General features: G+C 52.1%; 1 protein-coding gene across 1 annotated transcript; it reads left to right on the top strand.

Annotated features, from left to right (window-relative positions):
• The first annotated feature begins 355 nt into the window (after positions 1-355).
• On the top strand, positions 356-23,918 carry DYNLRB1 (dynein light chain roadblock-type 1). The gene is made up of 4 exons (XM_002710795.6): positions 356-404; positions 10,432-10,507; positions 19,310-19,477; positions 23,544-23,918. The coding sequence occupies exons 1-4, from the start codon at positions 402-404 to the stop codon at positions 23,585-23,587; spliced, it is 291 nt and encodes a 96-aa protein (XP_002710841.1). The 5' UTR covers positions 356-401; the 3' UTR covers positions 23,588-23,918.
• The last annotated feature ends 569 nt before the right edge of the window (positions 23,919-24,487 follow it).

Below are 24,487 nucleotides of genomic sequence, written 5' to 3'. Positions count from 1 at the left end.
GGGGGGGGGAGCTCAGAACGGCTCCCATCAGCACCTGTTTGTGTTCCTGATGCTGCTAATGGCCTGAGAAAGCAGTGGAACCCGCCGCGGTGCTTGGGCCCCTGTACCACGAGGGAGACCCGGAACCCCTGGCTTCTGATCGGCCCAGCCCGTTGAGGCCATTTGGGGAGTGAACCAGCGATTGGACAATCTCCCTGTATGTCCCTCTGTGAAATTCTGCCTTTCAAATAAATAAAAAGTCTTAAATAAAAAAAAAAAAAAATAGCTCGGCGCTCCCCGCCCGCCCCGTGCTGGCTCCTGATAGGCCCTCGAACCTGTCTGTTTTGACGTGCTGCGCAGGCGCAGAAAGACAAGAGACTAGGCTGTGTGTTCGCGAAGCTGAGCCCCTGGATCTGTCTGACATGGTGAGTGTCCACCCTGTCCTTGCGGCTGGCGGCCGCCCACCACCCCACGCCTGGCCTCCCATCCTCAGGGGTCTTCTCGGAGCACCAGGCAGGGAATCCGAGGGACTGGGCGCGGCCGGCGGGAGCTGACTGCAGGCGGAACCCCGGAGCCTCGGGCCTCTCCCCCTGCCGAGGCGGCGCTGCGGGATCCCGCGGCCCTGTGACCGGAAGTGGCGCGAGGGCGAGGCGGAAGGGAGGGAGCCGGCCCGCTTTCCCCGCAGCCTGGCGTGCAGGTCGAGTGGCCGCCCCTGCTGAGCGCTTTCCGTGTGTTGTCCCTCCTCCCCCCACAGCGTTCTGGTGTGGGCAGGGCCGTCGGCCCGGTGAGGCGCAAGTCGTTGTCCGAGGAGATGGGGGTGGATTTGAACCGCCGAAGCCGGCTGCCTCTGTGTCGGGGTGGCTCTCTGGAGCCGCCGAGACGGGGTGCCTGAGTCAGGATGGGGCGGGGCCCTCCCGTGGGGTTCCCTGAGCCTCTGCCTTCTCCCGTGGGCGCTCTGCAGCCTGGCAGGGTCCTCACGGCTGTGCATCACCATCTCAAAAATCATGTTTTAAAGCGTGTGTGTAAGGAAAAAGAATGCCATCCCCTAGAGGCAGCCGCCCGTGAGCGCAGTCTGGTCTTTTGTCACTTCCAGTTCTGCTTTGTGTAGTTTAGCTGCTACTGAATGTACACTCGGGGTTCTGCGTTTCTGTTACGACACCACCGAGAATGTCTCCACATGCTTCAAGTCATGGCCCTTCCTCTTTCATGTCATTTGCAGGGGGTTTTGTTAGTTGATTTGAAAGGCGAAGTGCCATCCACCTGCTGGTTCTCTTCCCCAGTTGCCCACAACGGCCTGGTCTGAACCCACCAGAGCCAGAGCCAGGAACTCAATCCAGATCTCCCACTGCATGGCAAGAACCGAGTCCCTGGGGCAGCACTGCCGCCTCCCAGCGTGCACGTTAGCTGGAAACTGCATCTGGGTGGAGCCGGGATACAGATGCGGGGACAACAGCTCAAGGCACTGAGATGTGGATGGCCATGCTTGACCTTTAGGCCAGATGTCCATCCCCCACCGCACTTTTTTCAACTGCAATAAAAATTTTTTTTTTATTTTTTTATTTTTTTATTTTTTGACAGGCAGAGTGGACAGTGAGAGAGAGAGACAGAGAGAAAGGTCTTCCTTTTGCCGTTGGTTCACCCTCCAATGGCCGCCGCGGCCGGCGCGCTGCGGCCAGCGCACCGCGCTGATCCAATGGCAGGAGCCAGGAGCCAGGTGCTTCTCCTGGTCTCCCATGGGGTGCAGGGCCCAAGCACCTGGGCCATCCTCCACTGCACTCCCGGGCCACAGCAGAGGGCTGGCCTGGAAGAGGGGCAACCGGGACAGAATCCGGCGCCCCGACCGGGACTAGAACCCGGTGTGCCGGCGCCGCAAGGCGGAGGATTAGCCTAGTGAGCCGCGGCGCCGGCCCTGCAATAAAAATTTTTAACAGCGAATACTTGTATGCACAGAAAAACCCCAGCAATATAGAAGGACCTAAATGAAAAATCGCCCTCTCAACCCTGAATCTTCAGCCCCTCTTCTTATAAAATAACTATTACTGCTTTCCTGTGTATCTATACAACATGTATATGTCCTTTCCTTTTTAGTTTTTGACAGGCAGAGTTAGTGAGAGAGAGAGAGAAAGGTCTTCCTTCCATTGGTTCACTCCCCTAATGGCCGCCACAGCCGGCGCTGCACCGATCCGAAGCCAGGAGCCAGGTGCTTCCTCCCAGTCTCCCATGCGGGTGCAGGGACCCAAGCTCTTGGGCCATCCTCCGCTGCCCTCCTGGACCACAGCAGAGAGCTGGACTGGAAGAGGAGCAATTGGGACTATAACACAGGGTGCCAGCGCTGCAGGCGGAGGATTAGCCAAGTGAGCCACAGTGCCGGCCTGCATGTCCTTTCTTTTTTGTTACATAAATGTCAGCTTATTAGAACCTGTACCATGCTTGTGAGTGTTTATATTCCTAAAAGCAGTAAATATGTAGATACACATTTTAACAGAATCTCAGTGTGTGCTACAGGAAATGCAGGTAGCCCCCATGCTAACTACTGTCGATAGGTGTGTTCCTTGCAGATTTGTTTGATGCATAAGTGCATTTGTATATAAACTTTATTGCATGAAACTGGAGCATACATACTTACGCATATTGTTTATTTTTAAAGATTTATTTATTTATTTGAAAGGCAGAGTTACAGAGAGGCAGAGGCAGAGAGAGAGGGGTCTACTGTCGATAGGTGTGTTCCTTGCAGATTTGTTTGATGCATAAGTGCATTTGTATATAAACTTTATTGCATGAAACTGGAGCATACATACTTACGCATATTGTTTATTTTTAAAGATTTATTTATTTATTTGAAAGGCAGAGTTACAGAGAGGCAGAGGCAGAGAGAGAGGGGTCTTCCATCCGATGGTCACTCCCCAGATGGCCATAACAGCCAGAGCTGCGCTGATCTGGAGCCAGGAGCTTCTTCCTGTCTCCCACATGGGTGCAGGGGCTCAAGGACTTGGGCCATCCTCTACTGCTTTCCCAAGCCATAGCAGAGAGCTGGATCGGAATTGGGGCAGCCGGGACTTGAACCAGTGCCCATATGGAATGCTGGCACTGCGGGCAGTGGCTTTACCTGCTACGGCACAGCGCCAGCCCCACATATTAAGTTTAAAAGTATATGTGTATGTATCTCATTCTTCAGTTCTGTTCACTTATAATTATCAGACTTTCAAAGTCTGCATAAACAAATCTGTCATTTCTTTTTTAGGTCTATATATTTCCCATTTAGATGGTTTATAGTTTCACTCCAGATTATGCTGCAGTAACTGTTTTTGTCTTTTTTGCACTCACACCTGTGTTTATATGAGATTCCTAGACGCAGTACTTCTGGCATGCACATTTTACATTTTGGTGGAAATTGCCCTTTAGAACAATGAAATAAAAATCATTCCTGGGGCAGGCATTTGGTGCATTGGTTAAGACACCTGTATCTACTACCAGTGTGGCTGGATTCTAGCCCTGACTCCAGTTCTGTGGGCGCTGAGAGACAGCAGTGGTCTGGGTCTCTGTCACCACAAGGCAGTCCTGGACTGAGTTCCCAGCTTCAGCCCGGCCCAGAAGTGAACCAGCAAATGGGAGCTCTGTCTCTTTGTCTCTTATGTTATAAAGAATGATGGTCATTTCCCCATTGCTTTCTCATAGGTATATTTTCTGCTAGTAACCTTTTTGTTCACTGCCTATTAGAAATTCACTGTTTTTTCTTAACCATTTTATGTGATGTTTTTGAAATTACTCTTGTCCGTTATCTTTTTTTTTTTTTTTTAAGATTTATTTGTTTGAGTTGGAGGGGGGACAGAGATCTTTCAAGTAAAATTTTAAAAATCTTAAAAAAAAAAAAAAAGTGGAGCAGCCTAGACTTGAACCAGTGCCCATGTGGGATGCCAGTGTTAACAGGCAGCAGCTTTACCTGCTACACCACACCAGCCCCGTTGTCTGTTATCTTTTTTTTTTTTTTTTAAGATTTTATTTATTTATTTGACAGGTAGAATTACAGACAATGAGAGAGAGAGACAGAAAGGTCTCCCTTCTGTTGGTTCACTCCCTTAATGGCTGCAATGGCTGGAGCGGCTCCGATCCGAAGCCAGGAGCCAGGAGCTTTTTCCTGATCTCCCATGTGGGAGCAGGGGCCCAAGCCCTTGGGCCATCTTCTACTGCTTTCCCGGGCCACAGCAGAGAGCTGAACTGGAAGAGGAGCAGCCGGGACTAGAACCAGTGCCCATATGGGATGCTGGCACTGCAGGCAGAAGATCAACCCACGGCACCGGCCCCTGTCCGGCAGTGTTAGAGAGAGAGAGAGAGAGAGAGAGAGAGAGAAAGGTCTTCCTTCTGCCAGTTCACCCCCTAAATGGCCACTACAGCCAGCGTGCTGCACCGATCTGAAGCCAAGAGCCAGGTGCTTCTCCTGGTCTCCCATGTGGGTGCAGGGCCCAAGCACTTGGGCCATCCTCCACTGCACTCCTGGGGCAACAGCAGAGAGCTGACCTGGAAGAGGAGCAACCAGGACAGAATCCACCGCCCCAACCGGGACTAGAACCTGGTGTGCCGGCACTACAGGCTGAGGATTAGCCTAGTGAGCTGCAGTGCAGGCCCTGATTCATTATTGTTTTGTTAAGTTTTATGCTTGGAAGTCTAATCAGTTGGGCAATTCCTTTGTGAATTTTTTTTTTTAAGGAATACAAATTTTATTAGTACAGCTTTAGGAATAAAGTTATTCTTCCCACCATAGCAGCCCTCCCACCCCTCCTCCTCCTCCTTCTCCCTTTGCCAGTCCCATTCTCCATTAAGATTCATTTTCAATTAACTTTGTACACAGAAGACCAACTCTGTACTAAGTAAAGATTTCAACAATTTGCGCACACACACACAACTGTTTGAGAACTAGTTTTGCAGTTAACTCTGAGTACAACTCACTGAGGACAGAGGTCCTGCATGGAGTGATTATCCTTCCTGTGCTGAGCCAATAAATAACCCCAGAGCTTTCTTGCCGCTGCTTTTTCCATCCGTTGGCAGCATGCACTTGAGAACTGGAGAATCCAAGGCTATGTGTCCCTCACTCCCTTGCATGGAGTGCATTCCTTTTTCTTTTTTTTTTTTTTTTAAGATTTATTTATCTAAAAGTCAGAATTACACAGAGAGAAAGAGGCAGAGGAGTCTTTTTATCCGCTGGTTCACTCCCCAATTGGCCACAACAGCCGGAGCTGTGCTGATCCGAAGCCGGGAGCCAGGAGCCTCTTTCAGGTCTCCCTCACAGGTGCAGGGGCCCAAGAACTTGGGCCATCTTCTGCTGCTTCCCCAGGCCATAGCAGAGAGCTGGATTGGAAGTGGAGCAGCCAGGACTAGAACCGGTGCCCATATGGGATGCCGGCACTGCAGGCGGCAGCTTTAACCTGCTGTGCCACAGCACTGGCCCCATGTGTTTCTTTTTGATCATTTAGTTCTTGGCTTAAAGACTATATCCTCAGGTGTTCCTGACCATACTAGCCAAAGTTGCATCTCCTGCTCCCCAGCTCCCTTCCTGGACCATGCAAGAATCTTAAGGATCTTCGACCAGAATGAGAGTTCCCTGAGGGCAGGAACCTCATTCATTTTGACCTTTTTTTTTTTTTTTTTAAGATTTATTTATTTATTGAAAAAGCCACAAAGAGAGGGAGAGACAAGGAGAGAGAGAGAGAGAGATCCTCCATCTGCTGGTTCACTCCCCAGAAGGCCGCAACGGCCAAGGCTAGGTCACGTCAAAGCCAAGAGGCCAGGAGCCTCCTCCAAGTCTCCCCTGTGGATAGCAGGGGCCTAGGCACTTGAGCCGCCATCTGCCACTTTTCCCAAGGGAACTGGATCAGAAGTAGAGCAGCTGGGACACAAACAGCACCCACATAGGATGCCAGCACTGCAGCGGTAACCTAACTCGCCATGCCCGCCCCTTAGCCCTTCTCTTGACCTGCTGTGTGTTTTGGGGTAAAACCCTGCTCCTTTGTGAACCTCAGCTTCCTCTTGTGCAATGTGGAAATGATGCTAAGCATGAAAGGCACGTGAGAGATTCAGGTGACAGCATGTATCTGCAAGTATACGAACAGTAATGGTACTGAATAGATAAGTGTGTGCTGTGTATCCTCCTTTTCCTGACAAGTGTCTTTACTTTTTTATTTTTTTTAGTAAGGATTCATTTATTTATTTTGAAAGGCAGAGCAACAGAGAGAGGGGGAGAGACAGTGAAAGAAAACTTCCATCCACTGGCTACTCTGCAGATGGCCGCAGCAGCCAAGTCTGGGTCAGACTGAAGCCAGGAGCCAGGAACTCCGTCAGGGTCTCCCATGTGGGTGCAGAGGCCCAAGGACTTGGCCATCTTCTGCTACTTTCCCAGGCCATAGCAGAGAGCTGGATTGGAAGAGGAGCAGCTGGGACTAGAACCGGTGCCCATATGGGATGCTGGTGCCGCAGGCGGAGGATTAGCCTACTGTGCCACGGCGCTGGCCCCACAAACCAACACTCTGAAAAGGGATGCTGGCATCCCATGTGGTGGCTTAAACTGCTAGGCTACAGCCCCAGCCACTGAGTTTACTTTTTAAATAACCAGATCTTGTGACTGATTCTCATTAAACTTAGGATCATATAGCTCATTTCATAGTGGTACTGTGAAGCCGTGACCCCCACACACACACTTAAAACATTGACTTTGTGAAATGTAGCTGCAGAAATGCTTCTCGTTTGCCCCTTAGGTGTTTCCTGAGCCTGTCCTCTGCCGGGTCCTGGAGCTGTAAAGCCCAAGTCCCTGCTCCCAGGGAGGAGATGGGAAATGACAGTTACACTCCATGGCTGAATGCCACGCGGCCCAGGGAGAGGCCCAATCTGAAGGGATGGGAGTTTCGTGAGTGAGCACGGGCTACTGTTGGGGTATAGGATACCCTGCAGGCTGTGTGTGCCCCCTGCAGTCCATTCTCTGCACAGCAGCCAGAGCCATGCACAAGAGATTCCCATCAGCCCTTGCGTTCTAGACCCCTCTTCCCTACTGCAGCTGGCATATGTTTTACTTCTTTTTTGTTCTTTTTGTTGCATTTTGTTCACTACAGCATTCTCAAGCCTAAGACAATGTCTGACACACAGATGGTGTCCCTCCAGTTACTGAAAGAATGATAGTCCTAGGAGATTTCACCTTTATCATTGCTGCCCCAGTGCAAGCCTCCAGGGTGTATTATGGACCTGGATTCTGACAGCTTTGGTTTTAGCTTGTTTTCTCCTGTCCTGGGTTGAGCACGGGTTGACTGAGCTGTCCTGAGTTGTCACCCAAGTTGTTCTCTGTTCTTACTTCAACATAAAGATAGAATGTAAGAATAAACCACTGTGGTTAAGGTGCCTGCAGCCCTTCTTCAGGTGCCTGGCTGTGAGTGCATTTTTCTGCTTCTGATCCAGCTTCTGCTGATGCACAGTGTGGAAACACAGGTGATGGCCCGAGTACTTGGGGCCCTGCCACCTGTGCGGGAGACTGGATTGAGGTCTAGGTTCTTGGCTTCAGCCTGACCCAGTGCTGGCTATTTGAAGAATGAAGCAGTGGATAGAAGATCTGTCTGTGCATGTGTGTCTGTCCGTCTGTCTCTTTTACTCTGTCTTTCAAATAAATGAATAAATAAAAGTATTATAACCGACAAAACACAACAGAATAAGTGGGCTGTTTTTTGGGGAGGGGGGAAGAATCCTAAGTTTTTCTGTTCTGAATGTGGTTCCTCCCCTGCCTTCTTTTTATAATAATCTCTAGTCCCCCGTTTTCATGCTGTTATTGTCACCACACAGGTTATGTTTACATTTTGCTATTTTCCCTCACTGTTACATGACAGTAACATTGTTACATTTTATGGTGATATAGTATCACTTCTGTTAATGTATGTATTGTATTCCTCTGATAGTCTACAATTTTCTTTGCATTTTCCCTAATTGTTGAACTTTTTTTTAAAGATTTTTATTTATTTATTTGAAAGTCAGAGTTACATAGAGAGAGGAGAGGCAGAGAGAGAGGGGTGGGGGTCTTCCATCTGCTGGTTCACTCCCCAATTGGCTGCAATGGCCAATCCAGCTGTGCCAATCCAGAGCCAAGAGCCAGGAGCTTCTTCCGGGTCTCCCACACGGGTGCAGGGGCCCAAGACCTTGGGCCATCTTATACTGCTTTCCCAGGCCATAGCAAAGAGCTGGATCAGAAGTGGAGCAGCCGAGACTCGAACAGTGCCCATATGGGATGCCGGCACTGCAGGCGGCAGCTTCACCTGCTACGCCACAGCGCCGGCCCCCTAATTGTTGGACATTTTAAATTCTTTATGCATTTCACTATTGCGAATGTCACTGCAGCAAGTATGTTGCTGTGTTTTTGTTTTTCCTTCTTTTTTTATTGTTTCCTTCCTTAGGATGAATTTCTGGGGGGTTACCAGGTGAGACCAGGTCGTACTTTCCCCTGCCCTGCAGAATAGCACCTAGCACATAGTAGGAAGTCAGTGAAAGTCTGCTGAATGACCAAGGCCCTCATACATGGGGACCTCACTAGCCTGTAGTCTCGGGGCCACCTTTTTTTTTTTTTTTTTGACAGGCAGAGTGGACAGTGAGAGAGACAGAGAGAAAGGTCTTCCTTTGCCGTTGGTTCACCCTCCAATGGCCGCTGCGGCCGGCGCACCGCGCTGATCCGATGGCAGGAGTCAGGTACTTATCCTGGTCTCCCATGGGGTGCAGGGCCCAAGCACTTGGGCCATCCTCCACTGCACTCCCTGGCCACAGCAGAGAGCTGGCCTGGAAGAGGGGCAACCGGGACAGAATCCGGCACCCCGACCAGGACTAGAACCCGGTGTGCCGGCGCCACAAGGCAGAGGATTAGCCTAGTGAGCCACGGTGCCAGCCTCGGGGCCACCTTTTATCCAGGCTCTGGGCTGCAGCAGCTCAAGCCAATGCCCTTCATTCCAGCTTTTTTTTTTTTTTTTTTTTTTTTGGACAGGCAGAGTGGATAGTGAGAGAGAGAGACAGAGAGAAAGGTCTTCCTTTTTGCTGTTGGTTCACCCTCCAATGGCTGCCACGGCCAGCATGCTGCGGCTGGTGCACCGCGCTGATCCGAAACCAGGAGCCAGGTGCTTTTCCTGGTCTCCCATGTGGGTGCAGGGCCCAAGCACGTGGGCCATCCTCCACTGCACTCCCGGGCCACAGCAGAGAGCTGGCCTGGAAGAGGGGCAACCGGGACTAGAACCCGGTGTGCCGGCGCCGCTAGGTGGAGGATTAGCCTAGTGAGCCGCAGCGCCGGCCCGTTCCAGCATTTGAGAGCCTTACATCATTGAGCAGTGGGTGGTGGTGACTGCATTGTCAGCCCTGTGCCTTCCAGAAAACCAGTGATTCATTGTGTCGTCTCCACCCCATGTGTAGGAGCCACCCCTCTGGAGTAGGGAGCAGTTCTTTCTGTTTACAACAACCCTCGGCCTTTGAGGACCTTCTGGCCGAGTGTAGAGGCGCCTGATGAGAACAAGCACACTACAAAGCCGGTTTCCGTCCATGGGAAGTTAGGCTTCGTTTGGTTACACAGCTGATTACTGAGCTCCTGCTCCACAGGCCGTTGTAGAGGCTGTAAGGAGTCATGCTGAGTGCATGTGCCCGCAAGGCATGGCCAGGGGTTTGGGGGTCAAAGGCAGGCAGAGACTGAGTTGAGGATCCATAAAGGCTTCACAGAGGAGACGCTGTCTTAGATGGTCTGGGAGAACGTGTTGGATTTCTGCAGAGAAGAGGCCTTGTAGGATGGAGAGACGTGCAGATGGGGAGGGGTGGTGCATGCTCAGATGCAGCCTAGGGGGAGAGAGTAAGCGGGGGTGATCATGTCGGAGGCGCTGTACGGCAGGGTGAGAACATCTGATCCCCTCTGTGTGTAAATCCCATCTGCCAGAATGTCCTCCTCTGACTTCTCGTAATCAGGGTTAACGAGCCCCTTCCCTGTGGCTGTGCGCCATGGGTCACGCTGTTGCACATGCCAGCTTATTAAGTCACCAAGTCTGTCCTCATGGGGTCATTTTGCTTCCTTTGAAGTGTTCTCATTTGGACCACAAATAACAAAGTGTCTTCTTCCTGTTAGACACCACTGTTTGGGTTTTTTCAGATCCTGTCTCCCAGCTCTACCAAATACATGAGTCACAGAGATGTATATAGTTCCAGGAATGATATTTCTATTCTGCCAGATAGCTGCGGGGGGAACAGTAAGGGGCTGCAGGCCGGAAGCTGCCCAGCTCCATGCTGGAGGTGTGAACACTTGCTCTTCTGGGGTCCAGGCCTGGGGAACTTTGAGGAGGTGCCCAGTGCCGGGTGTCCCTTGTTCGCTGATGGAAGGTAAACGTCTGATTCATCTGTGTGGGGTGTGAGGAAGGTAGCGCAGCCTACCTGGCCTCTCTAACCGTGGTCTTGTTTTTCTGGCAGGCGGAGGTGGAGGAGACACTGAAGAGACTTCAGAGCCAGAAGGGGGTGCAGGGGATCATTGTGGTGAACACAGAAGGTATGCCCTCCCTCCGGTCTTGACCTACACCCGTGTAGGCCCCAGAAAACAGCTGGCACAGCATACACTTCGTGTACCTGATCTAACGTTAAGCATTTTTCTATAGTTATTACTGGAATTCTAAATATGTTTTTTAAAGATTTATTTTATTTATTTGAAAGACAGAGTCACAGAGAGAGAGAGAGATCCTCCATCCACTGGTTCACTCCCCAGATGGCCACAATGGCCAGAGCTGAGCCAATCTGAAGCCAGGAGCCAGGAGCTTCTTTCGGGTTTCCCACGTGGGTGCAGGGGCCCAAGCACTTGGGCCATCCTCTGCTGCGTTCCTAGGCACGTTAGCAAGGATCTGGATCGGAAGTTGAGCAGCCAGGACTCGAACCCATGCCCATATAGGATGCTGGCATTGCATGCCAGGGCTTTAACCCGCTGCGCCACAGCACCGGCCCCAGGAATTCTAAATTTTTTTAAAAAAGGAAATATTCAGTTAGTCCCATTTCCCTCACAAATCACACTTTTCTGTATTCCATGTGTTTTCAGCCCTTGTGACCGATGGGCATGTTGCTGATGGACAGAGCCATAGTTGTTATTCTTTTGCATATGTTTACACCTGTCTTTTTTTTTTTTTTTTTAGATTTATTTTACTTATTTTTATTTATTTGAAACTTGGAGAGACAGAAAGATCTTCCATCTGCTGGTCACCTCCCAAATGGCTGCAACAGCCAGGGCTGGGGCCAGGCCAAAGCCAGGAGCCAGAAGCTTCTTCTGGGTCTTGCATGTGGGTGCAGAGGCCCAAGCACTTGGGCCATTTGCTGCTGCTTTCCCAGGCACATTAGCAGAGAGCTAGATCAAAGTGGAGCAGCCGGGACTTGAACCGGTGTCCATATGGGGTGCCTGCATCTCAGGTGGCAGCTTTGCATGTTATACCATAACACGAGTCTCATGAGTTTTCTTTTTAAAGTTTATTTGAAAGGCAGAAAGACATGGAGATCTTCCAACCTCTGGGTCACTCCTCAAAGGGCTGCAGTAGCCAGGGCTGAGCCAAGCTAAAGCCAGGAGCCTGGAACCCCATCTACACTTCCCACACGGGTGGCAGGAATCCAAGTACTTGGGCCATCACCTGCTGCCATCGGGGTGCACATTAGCCGCTAGCTGGGTCAGAAGCAGAGCCCGTCTTGAGCACAGGTGGTTCTGTGTTCTGAAATAGCATGCGTGCATCTTAACCACTGTGTTGAGTGCCTGCCCTGTCCCGTGCTCCTTTGCCAGATAATCCTCTGGTTGGCTTCTTTGTGTCCATAGCTTCACCCCCTCTTTTGGAAAGTTATTTGAACAACTAAAAGGGTACAGATACTAATTTTTCCAAACTGTTCTAGACATGGTGAAGAAAGGAACTAACACTTATACACACTGGTGTGTGCCCCAGGCTGGTACTTTAGGAACATGCTGTCATTTATCCCCTAAAGCAGTCCCGTTGCAGTGGAGAAAACTGAGTCTTGCAGTTTAATTGACTCACTTGCCATTACAGAGGGAGGATGTGATCATCAGAGGGGTTGCTGTGCTGTGGCCTCAGACTGCCACACCAGGCAGCTGAATAGCATCAACTTGGAGCCCAGCAGTTGTGAATTTGAATCGTGCCTTGTGTCTTTGGGCAAGTCCTTAAGCCTATAAATGTGGCAAATAATCACATTGGCCTTATAGGGTGACAAAAGATAAACTGAAAAGGAGTGACAGAAAGCATGTAGCACAGTATTGTCAGCATTAGTTCTTAGTTCTAAGGCACTGATTTACATGAGCCCATTTACCTGGTCAGATCCCGCTGGGGCCTTGGAGTCCACATGCTTCGTCCCTCTGGGCCACAGTGGTGACCAGATTTATTCATTCACTAGAATCAGCTGGGGCTCTTGGCAAACACACAGACTCTCGATTAGAAAGTCTGACTTACCTAGGACTAAGGTGAGGCCTTGGAAAGCACCAAAGGAGATTCCTAGGGTAGACGCATTTGGAGGATTCTGTTTTGCAGGCAATTTCTAATCAGAAGAGGCTGCAGTGAGAGCCCGAGGCCTGAGGCTCACAGCAGATGTGTGTCCATCTGAAGTCTGCCTCTGAGAGATTTCAGCCTCCAGGCCGTTTCCCCTTTACCTGGGGTGCTCTGCTGTCCCTAGGAGAGAGGTGGAGGCCCAGAGCCCTGGTCTTCACTTTATTCAGTGCAGTGAGTCTCACTCTGATCTCTTAGTTTGCATTTCTGCATTAGTGGTTGTTTTTCTTTAAAGATTTATTTATTTATTTGAAAGGCAGAGTTACATGGAGGCAGAGAGAGAGAGAGAGAGAGAGAGAGAGAGGTGTCTTCCATCTCTGATTCACTCCCCTAATGGCCCCTGGAGCTTCTTCCGGGTCTCACATTGGTGCAGGGCCATCTTCCATTGCTTTCCCAGCCCATAGCAGAGAGCTGGATTAGAAATGGAGCAGCTGGGACTTGAACCATCGCCCACATGGGATGCCAGCACTGCAGGTAGCAGCTTTACCTACTGTGCTCTAGTGCTGTTTCAATTTGGGGAGAGAGTTTGGCAAATTTAAAAACTATCCCCTCTGCCTTCCTTCCCCCCACCCCTCCGTGCCTTTCAAATAAATAGATAAATCTTTTTTTAAAAAACTACCCTACTAGAGTACACAAAGCCGTCAAGCCCGTGTGTGATTAGGTGGGGACAGGTGCACTGGCGCATTGCTGCTGACACCAGCAGCTTGGTCGGAGAGGTTGGGAAAGCCTGGACCATGTCTGACTCACCTTGGTTCCCAGTGTCCATCCGGCACAACCAATGGATTCAGGTCAGAAAATGTTTGTTGAGTGAACAGACCACACAGTGAGTGGTTGTGTCAGCACCCAGAAATTGCAGGGTTCTTGTGTTCGCACAAGAAAGAATTCAGGCGTGAGACAGAGAGTAGCGGGAGGTAAAATAGCAAGGTTTATTAGGGAAGGGACATCCGTAAGGAAAGATGGGCACCTCTCCAGACAGAGCCTGAGAGAGTGCCTAGTCGCTCGGACTTGCGGGGGGGGGGGGGGGGGCGAGGTTACATGGTTGAGTAGAGAGATTACACCTGGCCAGACCTGGCGGACGGCTCAGCAGAAAGGCAGAGGGGCTGAGCATGCCGTCAAGTTTGGGGGGGGGGGGGGGGCGCTAAGGAGATGGGTCTTGCTTCCCCACCTCTGCTCCTCTTGGAACAAAGGGCTTTTTGGATGTAAATAGAAAAGCTTCTATCTGAGTTTTCTACCTGAGTTTAGAGGAAGGGTGAGCAAGACCCCCTGGAGAATGGGGATCCAGAGCAGGGTGTTTGAAATGCAGATACTGGGCTGCGCGTGGGAGATTGTGGAAGATTTGTCAGGCAGAAGGGGCGGGGATCTCCACCTGGCAGGTTATCAGGTAGAAGGGGGCAGGGCATGATGTGAATACCGGGCTGCCCCTGAAACATTGTCAGCAGGTACATATGCTGGACATAGATGTCTTCTCTTTAGGCCTTTATGTCACACACACATAAGCTCATAACGGACTTCCTACCTAACAGCCTAACAGTTCCATTTTAAGAAATGTGTTCCAAGGAGATAATCCCAAAGGGAGAAAGAAACTTCTGTGATCACATTAGATGCCGTAGTCATTGATTTAATAATCAGATAATACCTAGAATAGTAGCATGATTGAAAATAATAATACTCTTTTCCAGGTATAACTGTAAGTTTACATAGACTAATTCAATTAATCCTTAAGGCAGCCCCCTGAGGATGGAACTGTTAATGTCTCCATTTTATAAATGAGGAAACAGACCCAGAAAGAAGTTCAGGTGTCTCTGGAGAAAAGCCATGGGTTCTTCACGCGGTAAAGAACTCAGGTATGAGACAGAGATCAGTGGAAAGCAAAGTAGCAAGGTTTATCAGGGTAGGACATCTGTAAGAGTGAACGGGCACCGCTCCAGACAGAACCTGAGAGAGGGCGCCCAGTCACTCAGACTTGGGGGAAAGCAAGGTTGCGTGGTTGAATGGGGAGAACACACCTGGGCAGGCCAGGCGGGCGGCTCGCAGAGAGCTGAGTGCGAAGGCTTTGTTTAGACTACTGGTTTTTAAGGAAGTCTGTTTACCTCCTCCCCCTTCTCCTTTAGGATAAAGGTTGGGTTTTTTTTTTTGTTTGTTTTTTAAAGATTTGTTTATTTGAAAGGCAGAGTTATAGAGAGGCAGAGAGAGAGAGAGGTCTTCCATCCGCTGGTTCACTCCCCAGATGGCCACAACGGCCAGAGCTGCGCCCATCTGAAGCCAGGAGCTTCTTCAGAGTCTCCCACATGTGTGCAAGGGGCCTAAGGACTTCAGCCATCTTCCACTGCTTTTCCAGGCCATAGTAGAGAGCTGGATTGGAAGTGGAGCAGCCAGGACTCGAACCAGTGCCCATATGGGAGCAGGCACTGCAGGCAGCAGCTTTACACCCTGTGCCACAGCACCAACCCCTGGGATAAAGAGTTTTGTGGAGAGTAAATTAGCAAATTCCTCCCCAGGTTTGCTGGAGCTGGGCAGAGCAGAGGGGCTTCCCCTAGGGCATCTGTGAGGGCTTTATTGTGCCATGTTATCAGGTCAGGTAATTCATTTGGCCCTGAGGGGAGAGAATTCTGGGAGCTTTCCTTGGAGGAAGGGCTGGGACCATCTGGAAGATACAGGATCCTTTCTTTCTATACCTATCCAGACCCTCTGCCATCCTGCTGCTACCCACACAGCGCAAAATAAGACTCAGATATGTAAGCCTGTGAGAGATTTGTGTCTAGTGTTCATTCTATATTCCCGGTACCTAGAATAGTGCTAGCTTAGAGTTGATAAAAACATCTATATTCCCGGTACCTAGAATAGTGCTAGCTTAGAGTTGATAAAAACATCTGTTCACTTTTTCAGATTCCTTTTTCTTACTGTTTGCAAGAGCTGGGCAGAGCAGGAGGGCTTGGTGCACAGCCTGTCAGGTCCAGGCCGAGGGTTAGGAACCGCGCCTCCCCAGTAACCAACTACGTCTGCAGGCTACACAGTCTCCATTTACAGAGGCAGAAGTTTGAATGAGGTGGCCTAATAATTATGTTTGAGGTCTCCTCCAGCTTTGGCATCCTGTGAGTCTGAAATTAATCTCTTGCTTGAAATTCTTCCCAGCTTTGGTCCCTGCCCCTACACCTCCGTTTTCTTTGTTTTAGAAGAAACCAACAAACGGTCGTTTCTTATCTGCATTACACAATGCTTATTTGAACAGACGTGACCAAATGCATGTCAGTATTTGTCAGAACCTCTGAAAGTAGACCCTTGAGACAACCGCAATAATGCTTAGGGGAGTCTCTCCAAGGACAGTGGTGAGCACATCAGACTTGGTCCTACACTCAGAGCGCTTCCCTTCTGATGGGGAGTGTACAGAATGATCATTCCATGACAGGTGGTGTCAAATTCAGGTAACTGCTCCAAGAGAAAATGGTGGGGGCGGGAGGTGTGGTGGAGTGGGTCAAGCTACTGCTTGAGACACCCACGTCTCATATCAGGGCCTGGCATCAAATCCTGCCCCTGCTTCCAAGCCAGCATCCTGCTAATGCACCTAAAGGCAGCAGGTGGTGCTTCAAATACTGCCTGCCAGCCACGTGGGAGACACAGATGGAGTTTCTGGCGCCGGGCTTTAATCTGACCCAGCCCTGGCTGTTGCAGGCACTTGGGAAGTGAACCATCACATTAAAGATCTCGTCTCTGCATCTCCCCCTCTCTCTGTCACTCTGCCTTCCAATCATTAAATAAGAACTTTAAAATTAAAAAACAAAAGAGAAAATTAGGTGGTGCTTGGACCATTAGAGTGGGGGCACTGACCACCACGGAGGGGAGGTGGAGTATAATCAGGAGGTGGAGACCTAGGCCAGCATCATAATTTAGGCGACTAAGCCACCACCTGCCAATGCCGGCATCCCATATCAGAGGTTCTGCGCCGGGGAAAGCAGCGGAAGATGGCCCGAGCGCTAAGGTCTCTGCCACCCATGGGGAGAACGCAGATCCATTGTGGCCATCTGGGGAGATGGAAGGTCTCTGTGTCTCTCCCTCTCTCTCTAACTCTGGCCTTTCACATGAACAAATAAGTCTTTTAAAAAAAAAAAAAATGGAGACCTGAAGGACTGGGGCAGTCATGAGTGAGTGGGAGAAAGAAGAATTCCAGGCTGAGGGGTCTGCAGGGAGGTAGTCTGTGGTGTGCAGGAGGAGGGAGGGTCTGATCTGCTGGACTGTGCCAAGCCTTGAGACGGGTAGGTCTTTTAGCACGGGGGCCAGCACTGAGCTCAGGGGAGGGTTTCTGGCCAGGCAGCCAGCCCAAGACCCCATCTGGGCTCTGGTCCTGGCCCTCAGCAGATGGGCTACTTGGTAGCAAGGCCTTTACAGATTTAAGGAAAAGTCACATCCCCTCAGGTTATCAGGAATGGGATTTATCATGTGATGATGTTAATTAAAAAAAAACAACATTGATTAAGTGCGTATTCATCCTCATAGCAGCACTTGGAAGAACAGGTGTTATTTTACAGGTGAGGCAGTGGAGGCTGGAGAAATTGAATCACTTGCCAAGGCTCCACAGCTGTGAGGGGGCAGAGCCTGGGCACGGGCCCAGGTCATCAGCTCTCGGGATTGCCTCCGTCATTGGCACCATCGTGGCGAGATTGTGATAGACACACGGCTCACACTGCCGTCCTCCAAGGGGGCAGCTCTAGAGTGGGGCCCCGTGGGCGCCTGGTGTGCACATTGTTGCCATTCAGGACCCAGCAGCATGGTGACCTGGTCCTCTGGTGACCACAACAACCCATTCTCGAAACCGCACCTGACCCACACAGCCTCTCACTCAACTTTCTTGCTTTTTTTCTTCTTTTTTCTAAGATTGGTTTTCTTTGAAAATCAGAGTTACAGAGAGAGAAGGATAAAGAAAGATCTACCCTCTGGTTCACTCCCAACTTGGTCACCATGGCCAGAGCTGCTGACGTGGGTGGCAGGGGCCCAAACACTTGGGCCATTAGCAGGGAGCCGGATGGGAAGTGGAGCAGCGGGGACGTGCGGCGCTCATGTGTTGCCGGCATTGTGGGCAGCGGCTTTACTTGCCACACCACAGTGCCAGCCCCTCACATCCTCTTCCACCATGTCCTCTCCTGTTGACTGCTGTTTCTTGCTGCCCGGCAAGCAACCCTGAGGTCGACTGTGTCTGGCTGATCCGTAGGCTGGTCAGTTGTGGGCCAGATTAGTCAGGTCCTGGAAGCCGCCGGTGCCACATTCTTCCGACGTGAATCGTAGCTGCTTTGCTCTTGGAGTCTGATGAATGGAAACTTCTGCCAGCTGGTCGTGACCAGTCGCAGGCACCTGATGCTCTCATGGCCTGAGGTGGCTCTGGTTGATCCACGTCCCTCACCTGCATGACAGCGGGCACCGTGTGGTGAGCAGGCCCATTTCATGGTTTATCTTGGGGTGGCCATTCAAGACAGCAGCTGAGACTCCGGGGTGCTGCATCCCCTATTGGAGAGCCCGGGTTGAGTCCTGGCTCCTCTCCTGGTTCTGTGTTCCTGCTAATGCACCCCTGGGAAACGTGATGGCTTAAGTACTGGGGTCCCTGCCACCTACATGGGAGACCTGGGTGGAGTTTCCAGCTGCTGACTTCAACCTGGACCAGCCCTCATTTTGCAGGCATTTGAGGAGTGAACCAGCAAATGGAAGCTAGGTACATAAAAACTTTAAAAAAAGTTATTTCCTTGATGTCGAGGAAACAATCCTCCAAAGGCTTGATGCACAATAAGCTTCGTTGCCCAGCTAATTACAGTAGTAAAAAGTCCAGCCCAAGTGCACAACCCCAGACAAGTGGGGTGAGCTCTGTGGCCTGGCCACTGGGAGGCTCTGTGAAGGGGTGGCAGTGGGTCTGTGAGCGTCTGTGTAGACTGTTTGTAGCTGGTCCCAAGACTGCCCTGGGTGGGAACAGCGATGGTTATGGCCCGGGCAGAAGCTGGCCTTTTTTTCCCTCCTTTGCAGTACTCACAAGTGTGTAAAAGCTGTTATCCTTGGCCAGCGCCGCGGCTCACTAGGCTAATCCTCCGCCTGCGGCGCCAGCACACTGGGTTCTAGTCCCAGTCGAGGCACCAGATTCTGTCCTGGTTGCCCCTCTTCCAGGCCAGCTCTCTGCTGTGGCCCGGGAGTGCAGTGGAGGATGGCCCAAGTGCTTGGGCCCTGCACCCCATGGGAGACCAGGAGAAGCACCTGGCTCCTGCCATCGGATCAGCGTGGTGAGCCAGTCACAGCGCGCCAGCCGCAGCAGCCATTGGAGGGTGAACCAACGGAAAAAGAAGACCTTTCTTTCTGTCTCTCTCTCTCACTGTCCACTCTGCCTGTCCAAAAAAAAAAAAGAAAAAAAAAGCTGTTACCCTGGCTCAGGTTCTAAGGGTTATGAAGGAGCATTTCTTTATGGCTGGAAACCAGTCAGGCTGAGTGGGCCTGTGAAGAGAGTCCTCAGGCCTGCATTGGAATCCTGGCCCTTTGCTGATCTACTGTGTGACCGGAGGCAGGTCACTTCACACCTCAGGCTTATCTCGTTGGCAAATGAGGTTGGTGATGCCACCCACAGAGTAGTCTGGGCCTGGTGCTGACACGCTTCTGGTGCCCAGTGCCGTGCCTGCTTCATTGCAAGGCCTGGGTAAATGGTTAACTGCTAGTCCACTGCTTGGAGATTGCACATGTGGGGTCAGGAACTTGGCACAGAGGGTCCCAGCACCCTGCTTAGTCTCCTTCTGCTCCACCCTCAGGTATCCCCATCAAGAGCACCATGGACAACCCCACAACCACACAGTACGCCAACCTCATGCACAACTTCATCTTGAAGGCGCGGAGCACGGTGCGTGAAATTGACCCCCAGAATGACCTGACCTTCCTTCGAATTCGCTCCAAGAAAAATGAAATTATGGTTGCACCAGGTAAGGGGTCTCTCCGCTCCCCATTAGGTGCAGGCCCTCAGCACATGTGGTCTGTCAGGAAGGCCTGGCACATTGGTGTCTCCAGAGGGCCCGGGGGTCCTGGGGGATTGGAGTAGCCAGCCTCACCCCCACATTCTCGCTCACGGTGACTCAAGGCCATAGGAGTTGTGGGCTGTGTCATGGGGAGGTGGACATGCAAGCCCGCCCCACAGGCTCCCCTACCTTGTTGTGGGGAAACTCAAGGAACATTTAGGACAGAGGTGTGATCAGGTAGGCCTGGGGCCAGCAGCAAAGGCGTCTGGGAAGAGCTGAGTCTTAGGGCCCAGAGCGAGGAGGAGGGGTGGGGAAGTTATGTTTGGGGGAAAGAGCATTCAGAGATTCTAAACCGAAATGTAAAGCAAGCCTGCCGTGTAGTCATTATGCTTGGGGAAACGTCGATTGGCCTGCTGTAAAGTCCAGTCCTGTCTCCCTGCTGCGGCCAGCCCGTCCACACGCGCCGGAGCAGGCTTCCTTCTTGTTCTCCATGGACTCACTGTGTGGTGCAGCAGGGCCTGCTGTTAGGCCTTCGGGGGGGTGAGATGCTCAGCCTGGGAGGAGCCCCCGAGGAGCCGCAGCAGGGCCACCTCTCGTGCACTGCCGCTCCGTGAGCGCTGGGCGTGGACAGATTCTCCTGCACTGTTTCCTCCTCCTCTGACGGCTGAGCCACACAGTTGCATGTGTGTGAGTTCAGGGTGCATGTGATGATGTAGTTCAGTAGTGATGCACTTCTCTGGGGTATTAATATGTGGAGGAAGGCGTAGGAGGAGGTGCGACTTTGGCCCAGATTAGAAGGGAGCTCAAACACAAACTCAGCTGTGCACGTTGGCCCATGAGCAGAGGTTTTTAGAGTGGGAGGTGAGATGACAGTGTTTCGGGCCTGGGTGACTGAGGGCTGTGGGGCGGCTGAGGGCGCTGAGTGCCCTAGGCTTAGCAACACGAATGGCGAATGGCGCAGGATTCTGAGATAATTTGATGGGGCGGGGCAGGAGGTGCCTGTTCTAGCTGCCTGGAAGGAGGAAACCACAGAGCCACACACAGGCCCCAAGTGGTCTCCCAGGACCCTCCCAGGAGGGGAGAGGAACCTAGGGATAGCTGCAGAAACATTTATTCCAAAAGCCATGCACTGTTTAATGTGGCAGAGACAGATCAGCTGATGGCTGATGCTGTCGGGGCTTGGGGGGATGGGGTGGGAGGGGCACTGGAGGCAGAGTCTGTTTTCCTGGCTTTGCTTGTTCTAGACGAGTCGTGGGGCACCTCCACATCCTCATCTGTAAAGCGTCGGCTTGAGGCCTTGCTGCCCTGGTCGCCGCGGGGCACCCATGGGATTGAGGCAGAAGCCTGGGCATCTAGTTTGGACGGCAGTGGAATCTGGGACTCCATGCTGTGCGCCTGTGGGAGAGACCTCCACTTCCCTAAAAGTTGGGTCAGGAACCTCCTCTCCACTCATCTCTGCAGACCGGCGCTCCCCGCCGACCCACCCAGCTCCGAGTGTGCAGCCAGGGCAAGTCAGCCTGCGTAGACAGCGTCTCTTGGCCGGGAGCTTCTGAGAGTGGCTCACCCGGAAGGGCGGAGTTGTCTGAGAGTCTCAGCTCATCAACAAAGGTGTCTCTCCACCTTGGCCTTGAGGCCCCAGAGCCCGATGCGTGTGGTGGTGCTCCAGCCCAGGGTGGGTAGCTCCCGAGTGGGGTCCTCCGTGAGCACAGAGGCCTGGAGGCCCCTCAGCCTTTTCAGGGAGGCGAGGATGTGGTGGCCAGCAGTGCCCTGCACAGCACACGGAGGCCCAGGGGAGTGCACGCCTCTCACTCGTACTCTTTCTCACGTGCCCACGGCCTGTCCTGCTGGCGCCCGTGTGATGTGCTGAGCTTGCCTTAAACCCAGTGGGCATTTCTTCAGATCACCGTCGCCTTAGACTCCTCTCCCTGGGCCCTGCTCCCAGAGCGCCCGCCTTCCTTGCCGCTGGGCTAGCCAGCCGCTTCCTGCACTTTGCAACCTGGTCTCCTCCGTTAGACAGAAAGTTCCTTGAAGGCAGGCACTTGTAAGCACATAGTAAGCATTTAACAGATATTTGTTGAAGAAATGAATGACTTCCTAAACGACCCCCACGGCTGTGGGTCCGAGGTGGGGTCGGGGATGTCTGTGGGCCATGATTTTTAGGTCTGATGATTTGGTGCTTTGATAAACCCACTTTGATGCAGCCAAGAAAAAAAGTCGGTTTTTAGAACCAGAACTCCTGTGGTCAGGAGCCACTGAGCAGAGCCTTGGAGGCATTAGGTAGGGCTGGTAGCTTAGCCCCACCCTGGCCAAAGGCCATACCGACAGCACCCTGCACTGCAAGCGCCTGGTGCAGGTCCCGGGCCCCTCCCTCCCTACCTCATCTGCTCACTGATCAGCCCGAGGAGCTGATTCTCAAGCCAAAGCTAGCAGCAGGCGCCTCAGTTTGGCCTTTGAGCTGCAAACCACGTTCCAGCCACCCTCAGCTAGAGCAGCCCGCGTGGAGAGACGGCTTCAGGCACTTTTGCTTTTCACGTAGGAATTCACTGGTGCAAAGCTGAGCACTCCGCGTACACAGGCTGTAACTACCACCTCCCACAGGGCAGGCGGCGCTTTGCTGGATTGAGAGTTTGATTTGGAGAAGACTGGTATTGTTGATGATGCCTGTTTTTTTCAGCGGTTCGCTGGTTATTTCTGTTTTCATCAATAAGCGATTTGTTATTTACGCGGATTGCTTAGCCATGAAACTGTTAGTCACTTCAATGTGTTTCTTCCCTGCTGAGGTCCTCCTGTCATTTCTCTCTGCTCAGCAGGGGGGCAGCAGGCCAGAGGGGCTCAGAGTAAGGGTCATAGCCTGCTCCTCCACTGCACCCCACCCCACTGTGTATTTCCTTGGTTCTTGGGCAAGTCATTAACTCTTTGAGGCTCAATGTTTCCATCAATAAAATGGGAAAACAGTAGTTCCTGCAAGGTGTCCGGCACATAACAGATCTTCCCAGGCAGACGAATCAGTTAATTCACAGGCTTTTATTGGGGTTCCGCTCCCGGGCGAGGTCCCCTGGTCCCAACAGGGCAACAGAGTGGGGGCCGGGGAAGTCGCGCATCAGAGATTGGGAGAGCTCCTTTTATAGATTCAGGGCATGGGAGTTAAAGGTTGAGGCGGGTCTGATCCTCATTGGTTGACCTTTAGGCCCCCGCAGGGATCTTGATGAGGACTTTTCTTCCCCAGAAGTGCAGGTAGGAGCTTTCCATTCCCGGAACTGTAGGTCTTTCCTCCATGCGGATCCCAAAGCTACCAGTTCCCACCTAGAGTGACTCGGATTCACTGGGGGCCAGCGTAAGTGGTCCGCCCAGGCCCATAGTAGCCTCGATAGATGTTTGCAGGGTGATTAAGTGGGCAGGGTGGAGACAGCCTGCGTCTGGGCATGGTCAGCTCGCCTCTGAGCACTTGAACTTGCTGTGAATTCATGGTAGACGTCCCTCCTCACCAGACTGGATCCCTGGAACTGGAATCTAAGCAGTTTTGTCCACACACTTTGACACTGTACTTTTGAAACTTTGTTTTGCAGAAGGTCCTGCTTGTGACAAACTGCCATTGAATTCCACCTTTGACACTAAGTAGCTGGGGAAGTCTGAGTCACTAGTTCACCCAGTATTGGCTGCTCCTGGGAGCTTGGTAAAAATGCAGAATCTGGGACTCCACCCCGCACCCACTGAACAGGGACCCTGGGGGTGGGGCCCACCAGTCCTGCAGCTGAGCGGGATGTTTCTACTGAAGGACCGCCCCTCCCCGCCCCGCCCCGCCCCCCCAGACAAGCGCCTGCTGCTGGGGGAGGGGCCTGTGCTTTCTGCCGCTGCGCCTGCCTGCGGGTGTTTTCCTGGCAGTGGAGGAGGCCTGGGCCACAGGCCTGGACGACTTTGATTGCTTCCCTCCCCGCCCGTGTTATGAGCAGTGATTTAATGAGTTGTTCACACTCTGTTGTGTGTTTCTGCCATTTTACATTGAGTGATTTGTGTTTCTGCTTTTCTCTTACAGATAAAGACTATTTCCTGATTGTAATTCAGAACCCAACTGAATAAGCCATTCTCTTGGCTCCTTGTCATTCCCTAATTTAATGCCCCTACGAGATAATGTTGTGTCAACTGGCTGGCGCATGGAAGTTGCCTTGCAGCCCGCGTAAACCAACCTGAGACCAAGGGCGGGCTGCTCGGCCCACCCCTCCCCAGGGACCCCTCTGCTGCGCCGCCGGCCACCCCTGGAGCTCCTGGAAGAGGGCCCTCCCTCTTTCTCACTTCCGTTTTGGAGCAAGAGCTTGTGAGAAGCCCACACCCAGCTTCCTTCTGACCTTCAGATCATCTTGTCGCCCTTGGCAAAGGCTGTTTTTCTTTAACTAAAAATAACCAAAATGCACACCGTGCTGTTGTGTCTTTAAGCACTAGGGTGAAAAGGCCCCTCTCTTCCTGTGCAGTCACATGGTCTGAAGACCAAGCCTCTGCCTCCCCCGGCGCTGCACTAGACCCTGGCTGTGGCCTGAGCGGCCTGCTGCATACTGCACCTGTGGCCACACTGGCCGTGGCTTGGCGTGTCGTTGCTGCCCTGGTTTCTGCCCGTAGACAGTCCTTGTAAGAGGTCCCACGTCTGCCTGTGTTTGAAAGGGTTTTCCTACTACATTGCACTGGGAAGGGAAGAGAGTGTGCTTGGTGCTTGCTCAGTACCCAGAATGCACTGCAAGTGAGGCACATAGAGAAGCTCTTATTCCCCGTGCCCTCCGCAGACAGGGAGGCCCTGGAGTGTGGGGACGGCGTGCCTGAGGCCCGCTGCAGGAACAGTGTAGTGACCCAGAGATCCTGGGAGCCGACTGCACCCCGGTGACCGCCCAGCGCCTGCCCTCAGTCCTCCCCGTGAGCTCCGGGACCTCAGTGCTCGCCGAGGCACTAGGCCATCATTACCCAGCGGCCCTCAGGGTTTTCCTCCCAAGA

This window comes from Oryctolagus cuniculus, chromosome 11 (assembly GCF_051225735.1).
Source record: "Oryctolagus cuniculus isolate XC-2025 breed Fujian yellow rabbit chromosome 11, ASM5122573v1, whole genome shotgun sequence".
Lineage (NCBI taxonomy): Eukaryota > Metazoa > Chordata > Mammalia > Lagomorpha > Leporidae > Oryctolagus > Oryctolagus cuniculus.
This window is presented reverse-complemented; position numbering and strand designations above follow the sequence as displayed.

Coding starts and splice junctions, on each gene's coding strand:
- DYNLRB1 (XM_002710795.6), top strand. Junction 10,508..19,309: donor CATTGTGGTGAACACAGAAG/GTATGCCCTCCC, acceptor CTCCACCCTCAG/GTATCCCCATCAAGAGCACC. Junction 19,478..23,543: donor TGAAATTATGGTTGCACCAG/GTAAGGGGTCTC, acceptor TTTCTCTTACAG/ATAAAGACTATTTCCTGATT.